At 40.6% G+C, this 16,796-nt stretch overlaps 1 protein-coding gene across 4 annotated transcripts in view; it reads right to left on the bottom strand.

Annotated features, from left to right (window-relative positions):
• Positions 1-16,796, bottom strand: part of PRKN (parkin RBR E3 ubiquitin protein ligase) — a 1,287,019-nt gene that overhangs the window by 167,629 nt on the left and 1,102,594 nt on the right. For 3 of the 4 annotated variants that reach the window (XM_080807235.1, XM_080807237.1, XM_080807236.1), the window contains exon 9: positions 12,512-12,661. In XM_080807235.1, the coding sequence (XP_080663361.1) occupies positions 12,512-12,661 (150 nt within the window). Of the gene's footprint in view, positions 1-11,665; positions 12,662-16,796 lie in introns of those variants that run through there. The other variant, XM_080807238.1, reaches the window with a different exon arrangement.

Raw genomic sequence — 16,796 nt, 5'->3', positions numbered from 1 at the left:
AGTTTTTACCCAGCTCACTAGGGGAAGTACAAGGTCTATCAAAGATCTTATCTCCTTAATCCCGTCCTTCTAGTTCACCTTTTCTTACTGATCAAGCAGCTCCTGCACTTTTCAATAATACAGTATCAGCTACAACAACAGCCAGGCCAGGCCATGTCTTCCTGAAAAGCAGTCTTCCAGAAGCTTCCTTTGATGTGCATTTACTTCTTCCCAAATAGCAACCGTCTTTTGAATATAGCTCTGCTTCCCACTCCCTCCTTACGTGGAAAATGATTTATGTGAACCGTCTATAAAGGAGGTGGACAAGTAAGTGGTTGATTTCTCTCCGAGGAGGCGCCCGTTCCAAGCGCTTCCTATTCTTCAAACATCCCGCAAGTGCACTTCCATCCTATTCCTGCAAAAGACTAATTTAGAACTTGACTGGACTCAGTATCTCTTCTTTTGTCACTTCCTCCAAATAACTGGGCAGGGCCAATTTGCAGGCTGGACTATGTGAAGAGCTTGAAGTTCATAGAGAGAAGAGATCGTAACAGACCCTGTCTCCGGGCATCTGCTCAAGAATTCTTTAGGCATAGGTGACATTCCGTGAGTGGAGTGGGTTCTCCCTGGGGAAGAAGCCACAGGAATAACTAATTCAGCCTTCCTTTGAATTATGGACCTGTCGGGCTAACACTGATACCTTGAGAGGAGCGGGGGGGAAAAAAAGAAATCACTCGACATTAAATTCCCAACTGTCACCACATGCTGGACCATAACCAACAAGGCTTTGAGAAGAAGAATGTATGTCAGGAACAATATTGTTTCTTTCTAAAATAGAGTGATGAGCAGTGTGGTTGGGGTTAGAAACAGGCATCCTGGGCCTGCTTCTACAGAAAGGAGGAAGAAAATTGCTTTCTTTTTGGAAGTAAGCGCAGTAATAGGCCCAGTTGACAAATCACTTCCTAGAGCGCATCGGATGCTGTTATCTCCTCTGAAAGGATTCCTTCTTGTTTTTATCCTTCTTCTGACCCTGGTTTAGAAAGATGGGCAGATGTGCAAAGCTTTTACATTTGGCCTATGCCTTATCCATGGGCTTCTAGTTTATTTTTTCCTTCTCCTCAAAAAAAAGTCCTTAAATAAAATCAGCATGAAATGAATCTTATATTCTGGTCACAATATGAACTTTTAAATGGACGGATGGATGAAAGCCCGTGTAGCAGGCCTGGGTAGCCCTGCGAGATATCCTTCCTATGGGCCTCCAATCTGTGGAGAAGATGGGAATCAAGAACACGCTGGACCAGGTCAGGTTTACCTGGGGGACCCTTCAAGGTTCTCTCCTTGGGCTTCGTTCATTCTGCACTGAAGAGGCATAAGATGGTGAGGCCCGTGCCTGGCAGAATCCTTGGGCCCAGTGAATGCAAAGCAGGGAGAGAGGAAGGCTGGGATCCAGGCAACACTTAGCTTCTGGATCCGTTATAGACCCTTGGGGACCACTGACAATACCAGTGACTTGTCTTTACCCGGGAAAAGCTCTGTTTCCTCACAGGAGCTTTCGGATAACCAATATAATAATTCATAGACACAGCCTTTCCAGTGGAATGTGTGACCAATGGTGACAAAGACATTACTCTAGCTCTAAGTGCCTGTCTCGTTTGGGCCACATTATACTCTGTCCTGATATTAAGGAAAAGAGGTATAAACAAAAATAGGAAGATACACAAAAAATGAGAAAATGGGCTACAAGGATTTAATTTCTAGAATACAGATATATGCAAGGTGCCATCAGACAGTATTTTCCTATAATTTAGGAACTACTTCAACTATTTTAAAGCTCCACAAAAATTAAAATCCACTTATTTGCATGACTGTTCAATACATCCGCCGACATGTTTCATAGAACTTATTTTGAGAACATAAATTAAATTTTCGAGCAGACTTCAACTTCCATTTTTCTTAAATATGTCATTCAACTAAATCAGTGTGACAGGAGAGTGTGTTCTACACAAATTAATGCTTGAAAGGTGCCAAACTGGACCACCTGCATCTCTAGCTCCTTCGCGTGAGTGGTAGCAAGTGTTCACAATTTGGTTTTTCTGCCCTTGATCTCTGCAGATGGAAGCCACATTTCTCCCTTCCTAGGCTAAGCCCAAAGAAACACTGTGTCTGAAACACTGTCAAATTCTACCTAATTCAGTTATTGATTACCTTGCTTTTATTTTTAACAAATAGCATTACTATCTTTTTTTAAAATATAAGTTTAAAAAACAAAGAAGTAATTCATAGACAAAGAAATCCTTCATGTTATAAAAAGTTAACAGTAATATATCTACATGTTTAGGAACTTCAAACATTATAGAAAGTTATAAACTAAAAACAAAAGCCTCCTTCCCTGTATCTCTACTTTCTCTATCGAAAGGCAACCACTCTTAATGGTTTCTCCAATTCTTTCCAGAAAATACTTTGTATATTTATGAGCACTGAGCACCTTTTTCTTGCTCTTTTCACTCAATTCTACATATTAACAATGGTTCCATATAAACACACAGATTGCCCTTATTCTTTTTAAACAGGATATTATGTTTGATTATGTAGATATGTCAAAAAATATATTTAGCCACTGTGATATTTATTACCAAAAATCTGCTTGTTTCCACATTTTTGTCTATGACAAAACAGTGCTACAAAAAATATCTTCCACAGATATCTTGACGAATGTCTGTGATTATGTCCATATGGTCATTTCCAGCAGGTCTACTGCTCGCGCACATCACTGTGACACCCAGAGGAGCAGGGGCTGGGGCGCTGCCACCCAAGTTAGGACAGAACACTTTGATCTGCAAGGATGATTCTGTGATGGGGATGAAACACTGTAGGTACGACTGTAGGCGAAACAATTTTATTTTATTCGAGGCAAACTAGTTTTAAGCACTGGAATGAAAAACCTGGATATGGCCCTCGCTGAAGCGGACACTTGCCAGGTCTCTGGATGTCCTTAGCTTCAACCGGCATCTGAAGACGCATAAAGAGTCGGTGCCACAAGGAGGACTCCAGGAACGCCCAGAGCAACTGAATGAGCTACATCAGTCCCTTTGGGGTTCCGTACCACGTACACATAGATGTGATGTAAAGGGCTGGGCTTCACGGGGCAGGAGGAGAAGATTTAATGTTAAACCACATTTTTTTTTGGGGGGGGGAGGCATTTTTAATGAATTGACAGAATGATAGCAAATGGAAGTGACTCTAGGGCCCTTATTACTTACGAGTGATATTCTTACTACTTACTCGAAGTCAGAGAGCCTGCCTGGCTTTTGTTCCGGGGGAGGAAGGGTTACTCCAGCTGCACACGTTTCAAAACAAAACGGGAGGAACAAAACGTGGTGTATCCATACCAAGGCATATGATTCGTCGACACAAAGGAAGGAGACGCGACACCTGCTACAACATGGAGGAACCACGAGAGCTTTGCACTAAGTGAAGTGAGCCAGACCCAAAAGGACAAACATTCTGATTCCGCTTACTGTGAACTATCTAGAACAGGTGGGTTCGTCGAGATAGAAAGCCGATTAGAGATTACCAGTGACTCGGGCATATATACTAAGGAGTCTAGAGTTTCTGTTTGAGGTGATGAGAAGTTCTGGAAATCGACAGAGGTGATGGTTACACAACATTACGAATGTACTTAATGCCACTGAATTGTATGCTCGCAAATGGTTATATATGGCAGATTTTATGTTGTTATATATTTTACCACAATAAAAATTAGTATTAAAAAAAGGTAAAATGAAAGAACAAAGAACACTGCTTTGATGATTATAACCGCATAATTCTGGTAAATGTCACCATGAAAGTTGAAGTGAGAACCAGAAAGTATAACAAAGCAACTGGAATGAACGATATCAGATCCCCGAGGCTGTTCTTTAAAGGCAGCGTGAAGGGGAATCAAGAAACCCAGTGCACAGGGAAGAATGATGGTGGCCAGGCCCTAGATCAGTATGTCAGAGGAACTAGCTTGTGCAGGGACCGCTGTCCAGGAGAACCCATAAAGAGGAAGGAGCTGGAGGCAAATCAGAAAGAGGAGGACATCATGTGTCTCTCTGAGGCTTCTACCATCAGATGACAGAAGCCTGAGAAATAGCGGGGGGTAAAAATAATTAGTAAAATGAGGTGAAGCATAACTCTCTGTCCCCAAGATCTACTGATGGCCTCTGGGAAGGCAGGGGAGAGAGGCCCACCATGCAGAAGGCCAGGGAGGGGAACTCTGTCCGGCCACCTTGTGAGAGTGGCCCAAGTCCCGCATCATCATGATTGCTCTTGTCAGTGTGCTGAAGCCATTCCTGGCTGTGCAGAAGAGGAGAACAAAACCCAAACCCCACAGTTCCTTTGTCATCACCGTATTGTCCTATACAGTTAACGTTTTATGAGATTGACATATGTTAACATCTACTATGTGAAAATAGTTTATTTACCATAGTATCACTTATTCTATGAAGTTTAAAAATCTTTGTGTCCACTGAGTAGGAATCATTGAAGATAGTGATCACCCACTATCATAACATTTCCTCCTCTCTTCTCCATGGATCTTATACCCATAGAATTATATACCAATAGCTGCTTAAGAAAACAAAAAAGATTTCACTATAAAAATATGCAGTGTCAAAAATACACCCACAACAAATATGGTATACAATTTTTTTTTTTTTGAATTACACTTTGTTAGTTCTTTCCAAACAGGACAATGTTGTAGCTCTAAGGGTCTTATCCTTTGATCTCATTAGCTCATGTGACTGTGGTATGCTTGCTACTCAGAACCGTCCATTTAAAAAATAAAGCAAATGCTTTCATCCCCGAGTTGTTCCATGAAACACCTATCCTTTAAAATGCACCACACAAAACAAAGTTCTTGCTCTGAAGAGCTTAGGAAATGCTGCTTGTGGTATTCTACCTGTTCAGGCAAAATGCATGTTTGCATACTGAAAGCTTTAAGTCCTAAGGAAAGAAATCCCTCTGTTTAACCTAGCTTAACACGTGTTTCCAAGCTGTTTAATGTTGGACCTCTGCCCAGCCTCTCTGCCTCCACTCCAACTTTCCTCCCAGTAACATCCCCTGGAACCTGATGAATGAACCTCACTTTGGAAAATGCTGTTCTACATTTTTGTACTTAGGACATTCCTTTAATTTCTGGAAAGAATTTTCTTCTTAACCAGAATGGAAGAGCTCAAAGTGTTTGTACCTGAGACACAGGAAATTTCTGTTTGCAAAAGCGACTCTTTGGATGATATTCTATTCTTTCTCTAGACTGATGCTGTCCGTTAGAACTTTCTGGGGTGATGGTGATACCAGGCTCTATTTGCATAGGCTAGTCCAGCAGCAGGAAGCCACGTGTGGCTGTTGAGCACTTGAAATGTGGCTAATGTGACTGAGGAAACAAATGTTAAATTTTATTCAATTTTAATTTAAATAGCCATTTTTGGCTAGTGGCTACCAGACTGGACAGCAGAGCCCTAGACTGAGGTGAGAGCAGGATCGAAAGAAATGCATAGATACTATATTATCATTAGGAGGAGTCTGTTTTCTAGAATGTTCTGAACTCTCCAGTAACTGGTAGAGCTAAAGAAGGCTTCTCCACTTGCCACAAAATTGATTTCCTAATGTTATTCGATGAGATGGAGCTTACCACTTTGAAAGAGTATAATTATTCTGGATTTCCCTTTATTTTAACAACAACAACAACAACAAAAAGCTAAAGACACATGGAGTGGTCAATGGTCTGTGTTGGATTAGAAAATATGTATTTCTATTTCAAACAAAAGAATACTTTCTAGGAAGATTTTCCAACTGATAAATGTTTTTCAGAGGAATGGTATAGAGAAGTTGCTTGTACATTTGTGAACAATTTCTTTAATTAAAATAAATACTCTCCAAAACTTTCTATCTTTGCAGTCCAAGCTGTCTCTCACAGAGAAAGTCTAGCAACACTTGTTTCCAATCTGCACATGAGCCAATCTTGGAGTTTAAATTAGATTTTTGGACACATGTCAAATAAACACGGAATGCATATTTTTGACATTTCATAACATTAACTTTCTTTTAAAAATACTTTTCGATAAAGAACATCTTGTATATAAAAGAATAATATGTCAACAAGATATGATTCCATTCTCCATGGGCCAGGTGGTTGAGGCAAGCGAGGTATGATCACAGCTGGCACTTCATGGTTATAAACTCACATTTAGGTACAAAGGAAAATACCTGGCCTTTCTGGTGTCTCCTTGAAAGCATCACAATATAAACCATGTATATTTGGAGTCTAGATTTTACTGTCTAGACTTCTTTTTAAAAAGGGAGACTACAATATAGTTTTCAAAATTCTTCACATAATTTAATTAAATTTGGTATATTTATAAAATTAAACTATCTTTAAGGAATAGGAAAAGCAACCATCCTTTTATTGTTAAATATCAACCATCTGCTTGCTTTTTATTTCTGGACTCCATGTATTGAAAAAAAGATGCCCCATCTATTCATTAAGTTGTTTTTATTATGTTAACTATATCGTACTTAAAGGGTCGATCCAACAAGAAAATCTAGTAAGTGTAAATATCTATGACCCCAACATGGGAGCAACCAACTACGTAGGTCAACCATTAACCAAAATAAAGAATCATACTGACAATAATACATTAATAGTAGGAGACCTCAACACCCCACCCTCAGCAATGGATCATCTAAGCAGAAGATCAACAAAGAAACAAGAGCTTTGAATGACACACTGGACCAGATGGACTTTGTAGATATATACAGAACGTTCCACCCTAAAACAACAGAATACTTATTCTTCTCAAGTGCACACAGCTTTCTCCAGAATAGAACACATACTGGTCATAAATCAGGTCTTGACTGATAACAAAAGACTGAGATTATTATCTGGATGTTATCAGACCATGGAACTGAACTCAATCACAGGAAAAAAGATGGAAGGAATTCAAACACTCGGAAGTTAAAGAGCATCCTGCTAAAGAATGATTGGGTCAAGCAGGAAATTAAAGAAGAACTTAAACAACTCAGGGAAACCAATGAAAATGAAAACACACCGGTCCCAAAGCCATGGGATACTGCAAAGGTGGTCCTAAGGGGGAAATACAGAGCCATCCAAGCCTCTCTCAAAAAAGATAATTCCCAAACACACAAGCTAAACTTATACCTAAAGGAGATGGAGAGAAAAAAGCAAATAAAACCTAAACCAAGTAGGAGAAGAGAAAAAATGAAGATTAGAGCAGAGATCAGTGAAACAGAAACCAGAAAAACAGTAGAACAAATCAACGAAACTAGAAGCTGGTTCTCTGAAAGAATTAGTAAGATCGATAAACCTCTGACCAGACTCATCCAAAAGAGAAGATAAAGGACCCAAATTAATAAAGTCATGAATGAAAGGGGAGAGATCATGACTAACACCATGTAAATAGAAACAATTATTAGAAATTATTACCAGCAACTATATGACAAGAAATTAACTTAGGTTTTTTTTTTTTTTTTAAAGATTTTATTTATCAGATAGAGATCACAAGTAGGCAGAGAGGCAGGCAGAGAGAGAGAGAGAGGAAGGGAAGCAGGCTCCCTGCTGAGCAGAGAGCCCGATGCAGGGCTCGATCCCAGGACCCTGAGATCATGACCCGAGCCAAAGGCAGAGGCTTTAACCCACTGAGCCACCCAGGTGCCCATAACTTAGGTTTTTAAACTCAACATCTGATATTTGAGTGGAAGACTAGGTATCTCCGTTTGCTTTCATTGACTCCTTTCCTAGGTAAGAACTGAAAATGAGGCTTGAACCCTGATCTAAGTAAAATCCACTACTGTCAGAGAGTAGTTCAAAATCACTACTTTCAACAAAAATTTCTTTGCACATACCAGCTCGGACCCCACACTTGCACAGATCTAGATTTCGATTTGATGGAGCCCTTCCATCTTTAAGTCCTACGATCTTTGAGGCCCTCTTCAAGGGAAATGCACGAAGAGAACTTAGGTAAAAACAAGGGGTCTGTGCAAGCAGGGAGCCCAAGACGAATGCTTCACTCGCGTCTTGAGAGATCGGCCTCAGCAACACGGCGCTCTCTCTTAAAGGAAGGAGTGTCTACCAGGTGCCTGAAGAAATTCTATCTTATCTCCTTAACAAATGGTCAGTAATATGATCTTTTTAAAATCTTTTTTTCCCCAGTTGTTATCTTATCCCTGGATTTCTAATTTAAAACAGAAAACTCTTCATCTAATTCCTAGTATTATCCTAGATAAGAAAGTCTCTCTCAGACATGTAATATCCCAAAACAACCCCGAATAAGATAATGATGTTTTATTTATGGAAAACTCACAAGGTTTGATTGCCTTAGCTTTCTGTATTCCCAGGTCAGTGAGTATTAATGTATTCCATATTTTCTTGCTGTTTTCCAGTATTAAACATGTCAACATTTTACACTGGAGTCATAAAAGTTAGTGAGATAGTTCTGATGAATAGCAATAAGCCAGAGTAAAGAATAATGCATAACATGAATTCCTTAGGAAATCAATTAATATTTTTATAAGTAGTAGTAAAAATATGATCAAGGGTTAGCAGAGAGTGAGGTCAGCCTATTTGATCCCCAAATATATTCTTTGTTGAGTTGCATCTATCAATGTAAAAATATTCTGTGCTGGGTCAAAACTGAAATCTCAGTGCCCCTAAGACTAAGACATTTTATACATCAGGACGTACAAAACTCTAGTTTGGCTGCATAGCCTTTGACAGGGTACATAAACTGTGATTCTTGAAGTACTTCCTGGTTCCTGATTGACTTTTTTGTGGATCCCTGAACCTAGTCTATTTTGTTCTGAATTATGTACTTTGTGTGCAAGTAAAACACTGTATATTGTGAATTTCTTGATGAGGTTCTTGCAAGCAACTCTAATACCAGGGTAAATGATGATTAATATTTGAAAATAAAAGTGCTAGTGTATTCATATTACTTCTACATAGTTTTCATTCATCCCTCCATCCATCCGTCCATCCATTTAATGAATGTTGAACTCCAAATACATGGATTTACTGAGGACAATAATGTCAAGATTAAGGATGGGAATATAAAGGCATGAAACAAGTGTAACACTTCAACTTGAATCCCGGTATATGGGACTTAAGCTCAAACAATTCTTTATAATGGTAATAAATTTGCTGGAACCATCACACATCTATCAGGCCTTTCTGAGATAGACTGACATTATTATCATTTAAATAGAAATCCTTGTCTGTATGTATTAGCTAATGTGCACTGCTCTCCAGGTAACAGTTAAGTGTAGGGATACAGTAGAGCGAAGAATCAGGTAATCTGATTTTCTGATGGACGGTACTATATGTTTGAATAAGAGAGTCATAAATACTAACTGAAGCACCTATTTTAAGAAGCTGAAGATAATCAAAATACTGAAATCTGTTTCTTTAGATGCAAACCACATACGACAGGAATCATGAGTGTATGAAGGACCATCTAGGCGTGTCGCGGTGAGCTGACTGACAGGAAGATAACACATGCAGCTGTGTCTCAGCTCTGAGAATGGGTGTCCATGGGCACATCACAAGGTACTTCTAAGGCCTAGTTTTATAACATCAAGCATTTCTTGGTTACCTAGAAAATAAGAGTTGCGCTTTTTGAATCTGTTGGTAGTTGAGAAAAAATTAGCACAGGTAGACTCACAGATATCTTACTTTAAACCTGTAAACTACAACCTAGGAAGCACCAAGGTTAGTAAGGTCTAGAGTGTCTTCACATCTGAGACTCTATGATTCGTCCATAGCTTTGTTGTCAGTGACTTTCCTTAAATACCGTGTAGGGTGAGGTGCTTAGTACTTCCCGCGGCAGCCCATTTTGCTGTTGGTTGTTCATGGTGTAAGGGCAAATATTAAGCAGAGATTCATCATTCTCAAACTTCTACTTATTGGGTCCTGTTCTCTCTGAACAACATGAACTAATCATGATTTCTACCACACAATGGCTTTCCATTACCACTCTTTTATCCAGAAAAGATTGGCAGCTTATGAGAATGAACAAATCATGGCAGAACTGTATACATCAGAAAAAGGGGAAGAGAAAAAAGGAAAAGCGAGCTTCCAAATCTGTTGTAATAATGGTTTACTTATATGCGACAGCTAATACACAAATGTGACTCTCGGTTACTAACCAGTCTCAGAGGGACACTTTATTACTTGCATAATTTACAGTGCCCTCAAGGACAACATTCCTCAGAACGAGCATACGTGCTCCTGTTGCAAAGGTCAGTGTGGAAGAGCCACCATGTTATCTCATAGAAAAGTCCATTGGGATGTTCTGAACCGCAAGCATCAAATTTCCTGTATAATGACCACAATGAAAATGAATGGCAGTCTGTCAAAGGACTATGTGGGAGAAGCAATTCTTTGAATGGCTAAAATAGTGATGCCTAGATACATAATTCCCTGCTGTAGATCTGGCTTGATCATATGAATGATCCATTTTGGAAATGGATCTTCCAGCCCCAGTCAAGCCTTCAGATAACTGAAGCAACCCTGCTCGACTGTGGCATCATGAGACCCCGAGCCAGAGCCAGAGCTACCCAGTTAAGATGCTTATGGACTCCTGATGCCCACTCTGTGGGATAATGTTTAATTAACTAAATGGTTAAAATTTGGGGTGATTTGTTATGCAGTAATAGAGATGTAACATACAAACTGACAAGCCTACCCCCCAAAACAACAAAACCGGACAAATAAAAATAAAATAAAACCCATCACTTTGAATTTCAAAAGGACAAAAAAACATCCGGAAGACAGGTCTCCTCATTAAGGTAAGGTTTGCCCCCAAACTCTTCAACCCTAAGGTACGAAAGCAATTCAATTCACTCCCAAAGTAATTTTCCATGATTTGGAGCTTAAATGTGTACGTAACTTACTTACAATGTCACATTGAATGAGAAAAAGGAAGACACAGCTGTTCAAAACTTAAAATTACATAAAACCCTCAAACTTCTTTAAAGCAAGGTAAGCAACGGAATGCAGAAGGTGGACCAAAGAATCTCTTCTCCTCACAGAGAAAGTTAAGACCTTAAAATCCAACTTTTGAGAATGGAACAACAGTTGGCAATTAGCAGGCAGAAGCATACAATTTAGTCATTAGTTAAAAACTGCTGTAACTCATTTTAAAAGAAGGCATTCCCCAGCATTCTGATCTCCCAGAATTTGGCAGCTGGCTCAGGCCACACACAATCGGTGCAGATTACACGGTACGTGATGAAGATCTGGCTGGAAAGTATAGGTTGACTTTTGTGATTCCTAAAGCTAGCACACGTGACTTGTTCCCATTCTAATGCAGTCATGATTATTAATCCAGAGGCATTTTTTCTCTGAGTAGGCATCACAGTATCTCATGGCTTTTCCACGTCTACTTCCTCTACTTTATGGCTCAGCCCAGGGCTTTGCAACCCCACAGATGGCTTTACTGAGGACCACAGACACCAACCTCTGCAAAGGTGACTTAGAGCTCTCAGCCTAAAATTAGGCCCCGGCAGTAAGCCTCTGCCAACAGCACTCCTTCTACCAAGCTCCTCATGAAGTTGCAATTTTTAAAAAAATGTTTTCCCATCAAAATTCAACAGCATTTTATAGGCACATATACTTTCTTCCTTTTCTGGCCTGCATGAAATCTAATATCAGGATTATTAGCCATTTGTCACTTCAACCTATAATTTAGCAAGAATTTTTGTGTTTGAGTTATGCTTCTCTCACACCTCCCCTGTCAGCTTGCAGCCGTAGATTCATTCAAGAAACCATCTGGGTCATATTGGTTGACCCTGTAGAACAAACATTTTCCATGTTTCTTATTCTGCTTCCCTAAGAGGCACCATTAGTTTTGCTCCTCTCTATGTAAAATGACTTTTATGACACAATAACATTTCAAGTTTTCTATATTAATCTTCATTTTATTTCTTGAAATACTTAGGCAAACAATTCCGCTAAGACATCACCGATGGGAAATTCCTTTTCTCCTTTACTCTGTCTCCTTAAAGCCAACTCTAAAAAAGTAATAAATGTTTTCTCTGAATCAGCTGAGCACTGGAAAAAAATGTTTAAAAGTCTGGTCTAGTAATTCACAACGTCTTAGAGAAAACACGGTGACAAACAATGAAAGCAGAAACTCCTAGTAGGACCTTCTCCCCATCAGTGAATATATATGGGCATATCTGGGATCCTGTATCAGAATTTAAAAGTCTATTTTCTTTTCTTTTTTAAGGATGTTATTTTAAAGTAATCTCTACACCCAATGTGGGGCTCAGACATACAACTGCGAGGTCAAGAGTCGCATACTCTTCTGACGGAACCAGTCAGGCACCCCTAAAGGTCTGTTTTGTTAAACAACAGTTCAAAGATGTCTGAGTGCAAAGGAAAAATGACAATAAAACAAATATATCATCATTGCCAATCTGCTAAAAGGAAACACACAAACAATGAACACCCAGAGGTGTAGGTGGCACTTACCCCACAGCCGAGACCGCTGCCCCCTTCACAAGTGACCTTCCTCATGCCCGGCTCAGGGAGCAGCCCTGCCCCGCAGCCAGGGCTAGGGCACAGCACTCCCCCCATCTGTAGCACACACTCTTCAGCACCATATTGCTGGTACCGGTTGTACTGTTTAAAAAAACAAAAAACAAAAAACAAAACCAACATGAGTTTTTAAAAGTCCTAATACTAAGACGGGCTGTTTTAGCCAAAACGTTAATGGTTGGTGGTGTGTGGATCTTCTTGTTCACGTGTTTTGGTAAAGAAAGGGGATGGGTGGGTGGATGAGGTATGATCCAACATAAAGAAAGCCTTCCCTGGGTGCCTGGGTGGCTCAGTGGGTTAAGCCGCTGCCTTTGGCTCAGGTCATGATCTCAGGGTCCTGGGATCGAGTCCCACATCGGGCTCTCTGCTCAGCAGGGAGCCTGCTTCCCTCTCTCTCTCTCTGCCTGCCTCTCTGTCTACTTGTAATCTCTGTCTGTAAAATAAATAAATAAAATCTTAAAAAAAAAAAGCCTTCCCAACTGCAACTGGCAAAACAGATAACTGTATTTTTAGGAAACTGGCCCTAAATTTCCCACCCCACCCCCAAAGTTTGTTCTTTTAATATTACTACCATCAACTGCATGTAATAGTCTTATTTCATACAAATTTTAGGAAATACAGCTATATTTTAAGTTATGGACACACAATACATCATTATCAAGCTCATCAAGTAGTAATTTTCATGCCTCTCTTCAGGAGTCTATGGGCTTTTAAAACCATCTTGAAAATAGGTCCCAATATTCCATCCTGTGCTAACTGTGGGCAGCCCAAATGATATCTAAGCATGTCTGAGCAATACTGAGCACATTCAGCTTGAAGAAGAAGAGATTCTTTCCCCTTCATTATTATTCTCTTACTTACAGCATGTTTCTTTTATCCCTGAGCTCATCACGCTGTTGCGTGGCTCAACGCCCTCCCTGGTTTCCCCAGCCTGCAAAACAGAACTACACAGGGCAGTGTCCAGGGTCTTCCTGTTGCGGCCCTGTTACTGTTCTCCTCGTGTAATCTGATCATATTCGCTTCTAAACTCAGATCAAGTCAAGTGAATTTGCTCAACTGTGAATTATTTTATGCAACATTCGGTGACCATCTACTATGTATGTGTCAGACCCTACTGTGGGCGCTGGGGATACAGCAGTGAACAAAACAGACACCTCTGCTCTCGTCCCCATGCCTCTAAAAATAAATGCTGAAAGGTTATATTTCAGTGGAAGGAGAATAAAAACCAGAGAAGAAGCAGAGTTTGGAGACAATGGGGACTATAATTTTGAAGAGGTGATTAGGGGTTAGGGGATGCCTTATGAAGAGGGTACATGGAAGCAAACATCTAAGGGACATTAGAAAAGCAAACCACGTGGCTACCTGTGGGAATGGGCTTTCAGGTCAAGGACAGAGCAGCACCAAGAACTAGAAGCCAGAATGCACTTGGTGCTCTGAGGTACAGCAGAGGCCAGTGTGGCTGAGTGACAGCAGACAGGGAAATGGCAGAAGATGCGTCGGAGAGTTCTTGGGGATCTGGGCTGTGTAGGTCCCTGAAGGCCACTAGGAGAAGTCTGGCTGCTATTCTGAGAGATATAGGAACCACGGGAGACTCTGGAGCTGTGGGGTGACATCATTTGACTAATCTTTTAAAGGCAGCCATCTGGCTGAAATACTCAGAATTGACTCTCACAGGCAAGGATGGAAGGAGGAAGCAGAGGAGCAGCAGGAGGTTTTCAGCAATCCACATGAGAGATGGCGACGGCCCGAACCAGCAAGCGAGCGGTGGGGGTGGGGGGTCAGCTGGATATATTTTGAAGGCAAACATTTTTAGGCAAACTGGATACATGGCATGAGGAAAAAAAGCATGAACGTAATGTTTTTGCCTGAGAAGGCAGAAGGACAGACAGACAGACAGACACACACACACACACACACACACACACACACACAGAGAGAGAGAAAGAGAGACAGAGAATGAACTACAGAGAGATGGGAAGACTTAAGAAAAAATGGGTGTGTCTGCATATGTGTGAGTGTGCATGAGCATGTGTGTGTGTAGGTTGGGAGTTGGGAAAAGGAGTCATAATTTCTACTGTGCTCATCTGCAGTTTGATAAACTGCTACATGGTGAGATGCTGAGCAGCTGAGTTTGGAGTTTAGGAGAAAGAGTGGGTTGTAGATACAAATTTTGAAATCATATGTGCATGGAAGGCTGGGAGGAAAAGGGTTAGCATCAGACCTCCCATGCATTTTCTCATTATTCTGGCCCCAGGAAAGAAAGAAAGATGACTTGGTCAAATCCTTTTGTAAACATGCTAATGGCGCATCCATACAATGGCATTTATCAGAAAATACTTCTTAACTAGGGGATACATTAAGCAAGAAATGCTTCCATGATGAATGATTCCTCGAGTGATGAATGATGAGACAGTTTATATAATTGAGAGATTTCATGTTAATGATCATCGATGAACTTCTGAGACCTCATTTATTAAGTCTGGCCTAGAGTACACACCGTAAAATGCTGAGAAACGACCCAGGACCATGCTAAATGACCCGCCCTTCTCTGTGTTTTGTGTGTGCCTCATTATTACCCGCATCCTTGAAGTTATTAGTAAAGCTTGATACAAGGTTACATCTATGATTCCTGTGAGACTGATTTGACAATCCAACTCTGTGTTATCTCAGTAGTCATGAGGCTGGCTGAGACTATCTAACCTTTGTAGCGGAGAAGAGAAGGAGCCAGAAGAGGGAACTGAGAAGCAGCAGCTTAGGAGGCAGGTGGAAAATGAAAAGGATGTAGGTGTCCTGGAAGCCGAGGGAACAAAATTCTTCAAGGAGGGTGTCATGATACATTGTCTCGAGAGCTGCACAGAAGGCAATTACTGAAAACTGGTTGGGGTTGGAAATGCAGATGTCATTGTGATCGGGACAAGAGCCATTTCAGGGGAGTCATGGAGCCAAAAAGCCCTAGTGGAGTCAAATGGAGTAAAGACAGAATTGGAGAAAAGAAATTTTAAGAGCTGAGACTGGGTCCTTCTTCCTGTAGCAGTCTGGCTGAAAAGGAGAACAGGAGCATGGGCTAGCAGCGGAAGGGGGGCAGTGGGACTCAAAGGATTTTTTGAAATTGGAAAAATGACAAGCTTGTATGTTGAAGGGAATGATGGGAAGAGAGGAGAGGACTGATGATGTCAGCTAGGAAACGAGCTCTGTCCTTGGGCAGGTGGAGGAGTGGGATCTCAAGGGTGAGTAGAATGGTTGGCTTGAAGAGGGAAGGCTGCCATCCTTAGCAAAGGAAGGAAGGCAGAGGATCTGGGCCCAGGTGCAGAGAGACAAAGGAGGTGTTGGAAAATTGAGAAGAGAAGAAACGTGTCAATGATCGGGGAGAGGGAATGGATGGAGGGAGCTAGCATGATTGCAACCCATTTGTAGGCAGAGATTATGAACTGAAAAAAGAAAAAAACCTAGTCAGTAGAATTTTATGTTTTTCTCCAACATCTGGCTGCAAAATACAGAGTAGGCAGGAAATTGGATTTAAGCCAGGTGGGAATTTGGTCAGACTTACATGAGAGACCAAGACACTCTTCAGTCCCTTCCAATGCCTATGTGCATCCCCTCATGCAACTGTGAATGATTTCAATAAATATGTATCAAACCCCACTGAGGTGCTCAGCTTGGTGCTGTACCACTGGACTGTTCAACCTTCATGCCTTGGCCTATCCAAAATGGGTACAAAGTTTTAGTTTTGCAAGATGAGTAAGTTCTGGAGATCTAATGTACAAAATGGTAATATAGTGAATAATATCATACACTTGAAATTTGCTAAGAAGGTAGGTATTTCAGAACTACAAGGCTTTTACTTAACATTTGCTATTTCACATCTGCATCTCCCTTCTTCTACATTGCTTCTTAAGAACACAGAGGATGATGGAAGAAAAAAATATTCCACACTAGCTCATTTGCTTGATCTCACACATATACAAAGATATTAGAATAATACTATATCATTATGAATATGATTACTAAAAACCTCACATATTTTCACTTGCTATACCATTTCTTCTGTCAAAATTTTCTAATAACTAGATTGCATCTATATTGTTGAAACATATGGCCATTCTATATGGTGCTTTTTTTCTTCTTAATTTTTATGTTTTCTTGGGTCTAAACACACACACACACACACACACACACACACACACACACACACACACACACCCTTCATGTTCACCACCAG

This window comes from Martes martes, assembly GCF_963455335.1.
Source record: "Martes martes genome assembly, chromosome: 6".
Classification (NCBI taxonomy): Eukaryota; Metazoa; Chordata; class Mammalia; order Carnivora; family Mustelidae; genus Martes; species Martes martes.
Note: the sequence above shows the minus strand (reverse complement) of the source record. Positions and strands in the feature narration are given on the sequence as shown.